Below are 12,847 nucleotides of genomic sequence, written 5' to 3' on the forward strand. Positions count from 1 at the left end.
AGGTGTATGTAATCTTCATATAGATATAAGCGCCAGTATCCCGAAACATGATGATTTGCACATAGCTTGTTTGCCCTTAAGTATGGAAATCGATAGAAAGAGAACTAAAAAGAGAAATAGATTTTGGCATATTATTTTGGATTTTTGGTATTCAATCAAATTTTGACTAAATATTCCCAATCTTCCAGGAAAGAAAATTCCAAATTAGAACTAAGGATTAGGATTAATATTCTTTTTCTTTCGCACTTTTAATAATGGCTATATTTTCTCGTTAACAATTCCTAGCAATAAAGCTTTGTAAAAATATATATGAAATGAAATAATAAAAAGGAAATTTCTGTGTCGTAATCATGTAAAACATTATTATAATCCAAAACATCTTTGTATCAATGATACATGAAAATTTCACTTTTAATACATAAATCAAAAACAGCATGACGGTGCATAAATTTACTGAACTGAACAGTGTGTTTTCTGCCAGCACATTCATGTTTCATTGAATCGTTCTGAAGTAAGCGTAAATATTTTAAGTTTCTATATATATTTTTTTGATATATTTCTGTTCCTGTTCATGATGATAATCCGACGAAGTACATTAGTTAAAGCGTTACATCACGTGTTTGTTCTTTACTGCCAAGAATGACTTTTTTAATAATATTTTTTGTCATGTTTTGAAATTTCGTATATTTTGATGTTTTTCAATACATGTGCAACAATATTTTGGTCGTAGTCAATATGTGTGTGCAATTTGGCGCTTTTCTAATTTAATACATTTTTTCCTTATATGCAAGTCTTGATGTCTTAAAAGTTCTGAAAGTGTACAATGTTTTTAATGTTTTTAATCTGTATATTCAAATTATTTTACATGTAATTTTGCCAAATGGCCATGATAAGTAAATAATAAAATACCAATAATAATTATGTTTGATTGAATCAATGCATTTCACAGAATTGTGTCACTAATTAATATGCACATAGCCAGCTCGTCCTTTTTAGGGTAGTGATTTACATACGTTTTATCCATAATATTGTGCATCAGAATTTAAGGGTTTGATGCCAAGTTTACCACTTGTTGTTGTTTAAACAAGCTATATCTGTGTCTTGTTGCTGAGTTCAAATGATTAGAGCAACTTATTTTACCCAGTTGAGTCCTAAACAATTAACTGTTTTGATTCAGATGGCTTCGTGAATCATGCCGACAATATTATATCCGGGGCAAATTAACAAAACTAGGCAAAACGCTGTTAAAAAGACAACATTTCTTATTCAGTCTTATTATTATTTGTATTCCCTGATGACGTTGCTTGCTTTTTCATTGCCCAGTTTCATATGCTCCGCATATTTCCCTTTTCTATTTTTACATTTCAAGTCATTTATATCGGATAATCTATGCCTGACACAAATTTCAATAGTTCTATTTTGTACTCATACTTGTCACTGTCATTATGACAGATGTTGAATACTGTGCTTGTAGTAAACATGCACCATTGCATTTGTGATGTTTGCTTCACGGCTAAGTAATAAAAACACCACACGATTTGGGGGTTTCCTTGTCACTGAACATTTAATGCTATTTCAGGAGTAATAGGTATGTGAACACAACTCTCTTAATGAGCCTTGTTTACTTTTATACGAACAGGAGGAATTTTCAAACAAGAACATGACGTTAAGTTTTGCCAAAAGAAACCAATTATATATTAAATTTTACGCGTACATAGTAAAGTCATTAGGTAGTAACGATACTTTGTAATTAAGACACTGTCAGTGATTCGTGAAATTAGGAAATCAGATTGTTGCATTTTCGTAACAAGTATAGGTGTGCTAACATACCTTGCAAGTACTAAGACCAAATTCGACCTAATAAAAGTAAAATATCAATGCTGGAAGAGTCTATCTACACGGAAACACAAATGCATTCGTATTCATCAACACTTTGGTTTTCTTAACATCTTTGCTAATATTTTTCATTGTGAAAAGATACCACCTAATGACAATTTTAATTACTGCCATTCCAGCAAAATGAAATATTTTAATTCCTGATAGTGTCTTCAAACAAAATCTAATACTGGAACTTACTTTTTGCAACTTCATCAGGTAACTGACTCGCTGGGCTGGTCACGTGATATACGGCTAGGTATCGTCTTGTTGGCCTTTCCCATGTATGAGATAAGTTAAAGAGGAGTCACCCACTTTGTTCAGTGGTGGTTGCTTAATATCTCATGCATGAGACCGAGCCATCAAGACGATATCTAGGCGTCTTTCACGTAACCAGTCCAGCGGGTCAGTTCCCAGGTGAAATCTGGTGGTTCCAGACGAAACTTGCAAAGTTGAAAAAGTAAGTTCCAATATTAAGTTTATTTCAAAAACTCTGTTTACAACTACTGGATGATTAAGAACATTCACGCAAGTACCTTTAAAGCTTCATAGCCATTGATTGTTTGGCCATCACAAGCCTACTAGTTTTGTATTCTAGTCACATCAGTAGCATTATCACTGGTCAATGTGGCCAAAGTCACTCCAGAATATCATATATCACTATCAGACTTTCACTATGTATGACGTGGTACATGGACGTGGAACAAATAAAGAGCATCGATAAAATCACGAATTAACCAATAAACAGATGAGGCCATCAACAGGTTCACCGCTTAGGTGAAACACCTCTAATACTTAACGGTCAATTTAACTAAAGATGCAACATTAATTACGACAGACACGTGAGCACATTTAGAATGGGCGGGAAATTAAGCTTAATAGCAGGGAACACTCTTTCTAAATGAAGACAAAATGTCCGTGTGAAGTAGCCGTGACAGGCAGATGTATGTTGTCAGGATAAGCTTAGGATGCAAACACACACGACCCCATTGAGATTTATTTGATATTAACACCTAACCTGCTAATATCATGTTGTTATATAGGTTAATTCATCATTTGAAACATAATCTAATGTCAAACATGTACAAATATGGATAGAGCCCATGTAACAAGATGTTCAGTTGGATGTATACACAAATAATTGGATTTGTAAACTGATGCAAATACCAGATTTTATCACATCGATCAACATGTCTTGCTCACTATCCTCGATCAAAACAAGGACATGTTCCCTCCTTGACAAAGTGATAAGAAGACGTGGTCTTTCTGTTATAAAGTGAATCGTGTCCTGCAGGTCTTCAAGGATCGTATAAAAACAGACAGGGCTATAATCGATATGAAACTTTAATTCGATACGGAGGGTTTTGCAGGTTGATTGAAAGCTCCGATGTGAGGTAATGATAGAGAGATATAACAAATCTTGTGTAGCAAGAGTGATTATCGACTACACACACTACTGACGTCCCAATATATATTCATACCTACAAGTGCTCGTTGCGATATTTCCATCAGTCCATGGGATTTTAGAGGTTATATTATATAGCATTGGTAAGAGGTAATACATATAAATAAATATTTATCGAAATCACTTGATTTGATTTCTTTCTACTTGATCTATTCCCTTTAGCGTTGCGAATTATATGAATATCATCAAGAGACCCTTATGGCGTTAGTTCATCGTATCGGCAATGTAAACTGTTGGCTTAGAAGTGGACAATCCACACTCGGGTCAATTCCCGCCATTTTTTGTCACTATGCGAGTATTTGATGTGTTGAGATAGAGGATGAAAAAATATGCTTGGGAAGATCGTTGTTTGTGCTTTGGTCTGAAGTGTTATGTCGCTGTCTATGCGTTGGATGTGCTCATATGAAGAGTGCAGTATGAAGTGTCAGAAATGACCATACCGTCATAATACTTGATATTGTCCAATATTTAAATACGATTAGCTTAGTTTGGAGTCAATTGATCAAGGAAATTAAGGGTAATAAATTATTTACCCCTCAAAATTGCTATTCAAAGGCTATACACTATGCTGAAAACCAACCAAAATTTGACCCATCGTTCTTTAGATTTAAATAGTTTCAAGTTGCACTCAACTCAAAAATACATTCAACATTACTAAAATTGGATCATATCTCTAAGTGATATTAACCGACTTATATGCCTGAGAACGGCACGTGAAGTTCTTTTTAAAATACAACAATACCAAATAAAGCTCATTCACATCAAACTTTTACCAATATGGCCTAGACATTTTTGTAATTCTGTGACACTAACTTGTGACACTCGGATCATTACAAAGAGATCTAGTGCATTTAAGTATTCATTTAACAACCATAAATGGAAACACGTTGAACACAGCTATTGGGTAAAAAGTGTATCATCAGAATGTTTACATGTTTGCAGTGCTCAGTTCAACTACCTCTGATGTACACATATGTAAGCAAAGTAAGTCCATAATAGAATTTATTGAGGCACATAGTACAAACTATGTAGAAATTTCATTGTGCACCAATGATCAAATGACATCAAATACGACACAAAATACCTGTTCATTCAACTCAAAATATTCCTTCATGACCATTTAAAAAAAATGAAAATCATGTACTTTCCTCAACTGTCACCCCCAAACATGCTTCATTAATGTCTGGGAGGTAGCCGAGCTTACGTAACGCTATTATGTAGTTGCCCCTGCACGGCTGATGCTGACTAGTACAAATTGAATAGGGAATAAGGAGGCAAGGAAAGTGCCTCGTCGATTACTCGCGCACATTTGAATTCAATAATTTCTTAAAATAGTACATCACTTCGACCCAAAAACATAAATCATAAATTATAATTATCACCTAATATGTAGGTGCGTATTACATTGCAACAGGATTGTATGTGAGCTATATACTACCTTCATTCCAGAATATTATGGGTCTGATTTAACTGAAATAGAAGACAACTTTTGCATGATTATTTAATACGCTTGGAGGAATTGAGTATGTTCGGTGTAAAAGGTGAGTTAGATGTTCAGGTATATGTAATCTTCATATAGATATAAGCGCCATTATCCAGAAACATGATGACTTGCACATAGATTGTTTGCCCTTAAGTATGGAAATCGATAGAAAGAGAACTAAAAAGAGAAATAGATTTTGACATATTATTTTGGATTTTTAGTATTCAATCAAATTTTGACTAATATTCCTAATCTTCCAGGAAAGAAAATTCCAGATTAGAACTAAGGATTAGGATAATGTTATTTTTCTTTCGCACTTTTAATAATAGCCATCTTTTCTCGTTAACAATTCCAATCAACAAAGCTTTGTAAAAATATTATAAGAAATGAAATAATAAAAAGTATATTTCTGTGTCGTAATCATACAAAACATTATTTTAATACAAAGCATCTTTGTATCACTGATACATGAAAATTTCACTTTTAATACATAAATCAAAAACAGTTTGACGGTGCATAAATTTACTGAACTGAACAGTGTGTTTTCTGTAAGTACATTCATGTTTCATTGAATCGTCCTGAAGTAAGCGTAAATATTTTAAGTTTCAATATATATTCCTGTTACTGATCATGATGATAATCCGGCAAAGTACATTAATTAAAGCCTTATATCACTTAGGTTTTAATGAATGTTTGTGATTTTAAAATGCCGCAACTCTTGCAAATCTACTTTACACTGCTCTAAAGAGTTTATTCGTTTCTGTCGCTGCAGACAATAACCAGGGAAATAAATCAATTGTAATGAAACGAAAAATCGAGGACGGGCAATGTGGTATTCTTAAGGGAGTGTCCAATCGAAGGAAAGATGGTGTCTTATTATTACTTCAAAGTCCAATCAGATAGTTGGTAAAGTCTGAGTTAAGGAAGAATATCCGGTATATGTTGATATTAATCGATTTTATTTATTATTTTTAAGTCACTTAAGATATATGGCAAGCAGATTGTTCTTAAAATGTTCTAGAAGGGCTTGTCGCTTATAATAATTAGTTTGTGATGCTATATAGATGTTTTGGCTCTAATTAAATCATATAATAACAAACGTGCCCCTTGTGGTTCTATTTCTTCACGTTGATTGAAAAGTATGTTTGTACTTCAGAGGTAGACTAACGCTACCTCTGAAGCAAACAATATTAAAGACGAATGTCATATTGTAAATATATTTGAGGTTCCATTCAAGAAACCCATTCATGAAGTTGTCTGTAATTGTACCTTTGACAATATTATATTGAGAATTCATAATGTAGTTTTCCGCTTTGTGAGAATAATGTGCCTTTTTTTGTACATTGAAAACATCTTACGGGATCAAAAGGTGTGATTTGTGGTGTAATCGTGCCTATGCACATTCAGGTGCTCAAGTTGGGACTATTTGGAGTCACCTCCCTACGTTAAATCAATTGCTCTGCATTTTTGTGAATATGTAAGTATGCAAAAGATGAGCTGAATGCAGTGGAATTTTAAGTCATTTATTTACCTCAATTTCAGTACTTTTTGTTTTAACTGAGCTTGTTTTTCATAATAAAATATATATTACAAATTTGCTTCAAGTTTTGTTTTGTCAATTATAACAAATTTATTTTATATTATTAAAAAACTAAACGCACCTTACTTTTCAATCATTTTGTACACAGCTCACATTTGAGGTACACATTTCATGTGCATTATCAAGTCATGTATAATGTTAGAAAATGATATTCATCGTCTTTCGTCTACGCTACATTTTGTAAGCATTTTTGTTTCACCCAAACAATTTTAAACATATTTTCGTGACTTAACATTTTGTGACGTTTTGAAGTCCAGTGAAGTAGCTTAGATACCGACTCTTCTTTTGGGCAGTAACCAGTATATCGAATCCTTCTCACTTTGATCATCTCACTTATCTTTAGGGAGATCCTCATACAGCTCAGCATAATAATGTTAGGTGCTGTACTCCGTTGTTACTGATATACATTATTTGCTATTGTTATTTCATTTTATTGTAGGACATTGTAGGATATGTATATAAATGAAAAAATGTTTATGGAAACATGCAAACATGCATAATCTCATATATTATCTACAGAATGAATGACATTATTGACATGGGATGTTAATGTTATACTCTGTAAGACAGAATAACCATGCAGCAACTATCGTTTGATATTACTGACATGTACAGTACTTCTGATCACGTACAAATGTACATAATTATTATAAACCTAAATAATCACAAATTGTTCAGAAAGCGCATAATTTGAATAGAATAACATTTTGGATCCATATTGATTTTTATCAAACCTTGTTCAACCACGATTTTAGAATATCTGACCACCTGTGACAATTAGATACCAAACGACCATGTGTAATTCACACCATTTGTAATATATTATACGTCCACAGAAGTAATTATATTGCCCGATGCAATATTCCAACAAATTCCAATCTAAATTAGGAAGCATTTTGTTTTATTGTAATTTGCTACACAAATATAAGGGTACTTCATTTACCATAATTTCACAAGACACAATATAATTATACACAACCACAGAATTGTATATAAGTTAATGTAGAAAATAGTTGCAGAACATGTTCATTGGAATGTAATAAGGAAAAGCACAGAGGAGTTTATATATTGCTTTCTGAACTAATCTGTGTGAATATCGTAAACGCAGTAACATAACAGTCCCATTTGGAATGCCGCAAAGAGCGCGTTATCAGATTGTGATTACATCCAATGGCAATATAAAGTAACACTTACCGACGGAGATAAATTGCAGAAAATAGAATACAAAAATACAATTCCAAAGTGTCTTCCACTCAACAATCATTGTGAAATCTGTTTTATATACGATTTATTTTTCTTCGTCACAAAACAGAGCTTTAACGAGATAACGAAAGAAGAAGCTGAAATATGCATACGAACTGTTGTTGGCAACACCGTAGTTGTGATTTGACGTGATTTTAACCGACGTGCGTTACACATGCGCTTGATCACAAATGGTTGGTAAATCAGAGTACCCAACTCCATGGAAATTGAGTGCTGTTTCTAATCATTCTCCTGTGGTAGACCTGATATTTACAGTGGATTTGTGGAAGTTCTACGGGATCCAATTAAATCGAAATAGGCCGTGTCATAGACTAGAGACTTGTTTTACCCAAAAGGGAAGCCATCCGTATGTAGGAAAGAAACAATAAAACACCGAGCTGGTACAATATTGGACGATGTACACATTACTATAAAATCGGTCAATGGAAGTAATTCTTCGTGACCTTTCTCTCATTTGTATCATTTGCTTTTTATTTCCTCCGGCATAATTCAAAACTAACGTACCGTAAATGTCACAAATCTTCAAGAAATGGGTGAGATACCGTTATTGAATGTCTTGAAGGTCAAAGATAATTGATAATAAAAAAAAAATCAGCAATGCACAAGTATAAGATAGGGTGCATGCAATAATTATAATATGTGTGGAGGGTATGGGTGGTTGAGGTAAATGTTGTGTAGACACAGTTTGTCCCATGGCCCACAGTGTTTTAGCAACTAAATGACGTTTAGTTAGAAAATATTAACATTTTTCACTTCATAACAAAAATGCTCATAATCGGTAAGAAAAGATGTAAGGTCAACTAATTTCATTACTCGCAGTTCCTTTTCACCAAATTACATAATACAGTATAGACACCAATCTGTAGAGTATGGTGAATGAGTGTCTCTGTTAGCAGTTTTCTTTATTCTTACAATGCTATTTATGTGAGAACACCCTAAAAGTGGAAAACGCACATTGAGGTGTCTATTGCTTGTAGTGCACATCTTCGTCAAAAGATTACTAAAGCACTCTTAATTGGTACAAAAAATACAAGATCAAGTAAAATCACATTCGTATCATTACTCACCATGCAGTGGCGTAGCCAAGGGGATAACTTCCCCCATGTGAGAAGTCTTGCCCTTCCCCCTGTATAGCCCAATTTTAAACCATATTCTCCTAATCACACACATACTAGTCACCAAACTAAACTGGCCTCAAAAAGAAACTTATAATTTTTCACAAGGTCATATCTAAAAATCCTGTCCATAAAAATGAACAAAAATTGCACACAGGATTACTTCAATACTATACTCTTAACACTGGTCAGTAACCAAACAGTTATCCAACTGACACACAGCAAAATGCACTGACATGGAAACAGCTTCCTGGACCACATTCACAGCCCAAAAAGTGGCACCCAACACAAGAAATCTGTGAGTAAATGGAATAGTGTGGAAAAGACCTGTTTCTTGAAGAAAGTGTGTGAAAAGCAGAAGCAGCCCATCCACACTATTCCACTTATTCTTTTGAAATAATCACCTGTGTAAGGTTCTTGTACGCATTCTCACAGATTTCTGTTGCTGGGTTCCAATTATTTGCCTGTGAATGTGGTCCCGGAAGCTGTTCCGTGTCAGTGCATTTTACCGCTGTATCAGTTAGACAACTGCTTGGTTACTGACATGTGTTTAGAGTAGAGTATTGAAGTAATCCTGTGTGTTATTTTTGTTCATTTTTATGGACAGGATTTTAAGATATGACCTTGTGAAAAATTATAAGTTTCTTTTTGAGGCCAGTTTATATAGTTATGAATGGGACAGGCAATCGCCATAATAGTAATACTACCACATCTTCTTTCTCCATCGGCTGCCATTAACTCTTGCAATGTTATGTTTGTTGCCATAAATTTTTTATTATATCGCAAATTTCAAAAAATCTAAATTATTTAATATCAGGACATTCCTTGTATTCAAAATTCAATTTGGTGTATCTCTTGTGCTCCCATGGCCCACAAAATACTGTGCAAACGTCCCTTTTTTTAGTCACCAAATTGTTTTACTTATGAATGGAACATGATGTTGTCACATAATACATATTCTACGTCTACCTCACCTACCTCCATCTCCTACTATTTTATTCTTGCAATTCAATGTTTGTGAGGACTGAGGACACACTGAAATGCACATTGCTGTAATTGTTCACATCCTCATTCAAACAATTACCAGAGCACTGAAGTACTAAACTTATAATCATTTTAAGTTTAGGGAGTACTGCACCCATTTTTTTGCGTTTTTTTTGGCATAAAACCCCCATTTATTACCAGAAGAAGTGGCACTAAAATTGCACATGATGTGGACAGGATCTTCTCAAACATCTGCAGTTGCTTTTACGCCGACACTCCTACAATACATCGAACACGAAGGCGGTACAAGTAGTGCGCCACGTACGGCAGTTTTATGATACCACCAAACTACAGAGAAACTAGAGCACCATAGCTGAACCATGTGGCTTCAGCTATTGACCCAGGTCTTATGAGGAGTGTTACCCCGGTGAGGAAATTATTTTTATTTAATTCTTTACTTTGTTCTTTTTCATTTGACACCAATTTTCGAGATATGAAAAGGACCCAAAATATAAATACTGACTCAGATTTTATAAGGAGTGTCACCCCCGGTGGGGAAATAATTTGTAGCCAACACACATGTGTGCGGCTTTAATATATTCTATACTTTTTCTCTCTCATTTGACACCACTCGGGATCATACCTTCTTGCCATTTTGAGATATGAAAAGGACCCATATGAATATTGACCCGGGTCTTGTGATGAGTGGCACCCCAGGGTGTGGAAATATTTTAATTATATTTTTTTCTTTGTTCTCTTTCATTTGACACAACTCGGGGGACATACCTTAATGGCATTTCGAGGTTGTTTATTTTGGTATTTCGAGATTAGATATGAAAAGGACCCAAAATATGAATATTGACCTAGGTCTTATGAGGAGTGTTATCCCCGGTGGGGAAACTATTTTTGTTATATTCTTTGCTTTGGTCTCTTTCATATATGGAAAGGTTTCTATACAAAAATGATTCTCTTATAAACGCACAGTTTCCACCTCGATACACCTGAGCACACATTTTCGTCCAAGAGCTTCCAAGCAGAGAACGGCAAGCAGCGAATAATGGTCTCCATCACAGTCTTTCATTACACTACACAGTTGAGTACATAGCATTGTATAAGCTGTGGAGACTCTAGCTGGAAAATGGGTCTCTATAATTGGTTTTTGTCGAAACCTCAAGTGTTCCCTTCATCCAGTCAGAATTTGATTTATATCAAACGAAAGCTAACACTTCCCCCTAAAACACTTTTTGTCTCTAGGTCAACAGATAACGCAATTCAATAGCAAGGTGAATATGGTAAATCTGTTGAAAACTACATATCCAAGCACATTTTTGACCAAAAGTCAAAACCTCAAGTGTTCCTTACAATATTTGTCAAATTTTATGTCATTAAATGAAAAAGCACACTTATATTGTCCACACACTAGCGTCACTAGAATGAGCAATGGCCAATTCTCTTTAAATTGCAAATCTTGTGCAAAAAGTTACTATTTTCGCCTGTTTTGTCATACGATTGTAAATTAAATGAATTTGCTAAAGAGCGCTTACAAATTGATATGCATTTGACACCACTCGGGGGTCATGCCTTCTTGGCATTTCGAGATATGAGAAGGACCCAAATATGAATACTGACCCGGTTCTTATGAGGAGTGTCAACCCCGGTGGGGAAATAATTTTTGATACCGGTATATTCTTTACTTTTTCCACTCTCATTTGACATCACTCAGGGCCATTTTGAGATTTGAAAAGGACCCATATGAATATTGACCCGGGTCTTATAATGAGTGTCACCCCGGGTGGGGAAATATTTTTAATTATATTCTACACTTCTTTCTCTCGAGGGGCCATACCTTCGTGGCATTTTGAGATATGTCCCTTTCAGACCAAATGGTTAGTCAGTTAGTAAGTAAGCTAGTAATATACACTAATATAGGCTGATACTGTTTCATGGTTCAGCAAAAAATACTGAACTAAATGCTATTAAAATGGTTATTTTAAGGAATCCAATTACTTCACTTAAATTTCAGTGATTCAAGACAAGTGGTTCCTTATATATCTACATTCTAGCGGTACCTCTTTTCTTATCTTAAATAACGTACCGCTTGTCTTGAGGCACTCAAATTCCAGTGTAGTGACTGGATTCCGTGCCCCTATAATATACACAACTTTTGTTACCAGTGTGTTATTATTTTTTGAGAAAAATGCAAAAATAGTCACAAATTTATCAAGGGATTTAAAATAGTCACAAATTTATCAAGGGGTGTAGTACCACCTTAAAGATGATAAATTAAGATTAAATTAAATGAAAAATTATCATCTTTGACGTCTCTAATTATATAAATCGGTGAAATTTTGTATCAGTCACATAATATAACCGGGACAAGCCCCTGTACACGCTCCTTAATTCGGAGAATGGCGTAAAATCAATAAAACAGAATTGTGATGGCGCTATTTACGATAAACGTTTAAACCCGGACAGCTATATATATTTACAGTCAGTTACCGTCGGAACACTAAAGCGGAATTAATACTCCATCACGGAGCGATGAGCGATTAGTATTTGATAGATCAATTTAATTTCATTAAAATGAGTGCAATTGGTGGACATACGATTAGTGCACCCGGCGGAACATCTGATATCAATATAGCGGGTATACAACCCTCTTGTTAGGACGAGCAGGAATATTACGCTAGAGATTGACAAAATCTGTAATAAATTAGGAAGTTTGTCGAATGTGTAAAGCTAAAAACTTTTACAGTCTACATTATTTTGGGAAAATGATTTTTGTGATGCGAAGAATATGGTTCATTACTCGTTGACCTACGATAAAACGCCCAATAAAGACTTAGTCACCGGACCGCGCCGGCCAGTTAAAGTACATGCCCTATCACACCACTTCACACCATACATAAATTCTCCCAGTCACATTTCCCAAATATGAAATTTTAAAAAAGTCAAATTTTAATTTACTTCTTTTGAAGTTTGGCAGAGGCGGGGTTCGAACTCACGGCGCACCGCTTAGTACTCTAAGTATACGGTATACGGTATTCGCTATACGAAATACG

At 34.6% G+C, this 12,847-nt stretch overlaps 1 protein-coding gene across 1 annotated transcript in view; it reads right to left on the reverse strand.

Annotated features, from left to right (window-relative positions):
* LOC140152832 (uncharacterized) overlaps nucleotides 1-7,789 on the reverse strand; it is a 121,376-nt gene extending 113,587 nt beyond the window's left edge. Inside the window, exon 1 of the mRNA XM_072175347.1 lies at nucleotides 7,618-7,789. Within this exon, the coding sequence (XP_072031448.1) occupies nucleotides 7,618-7,687 (70 nt within the window). The 5' untranslated portion in view covers nucleotides 7,688-7,789. The remainder of the gene's footprint in view (nucleotides 1-7,617) is intronic.
* Nucleotides 7,790-12,847: the final 5,058 nt, after the last annotated feature.

Source organism: Amphiura filiformis, chromosome 5, assembly GCF_039555335.1.
Source record: "Amphiura filiformis chromosome 5, Afil_fr2py, whole genome shotgun sequence".
NCBI lineage: Eukaryota > Metazoa > Echinodermata > Ophiuroidea > Amphilepidida > Amphiuridae > Amphiura > Amphiura filiformis.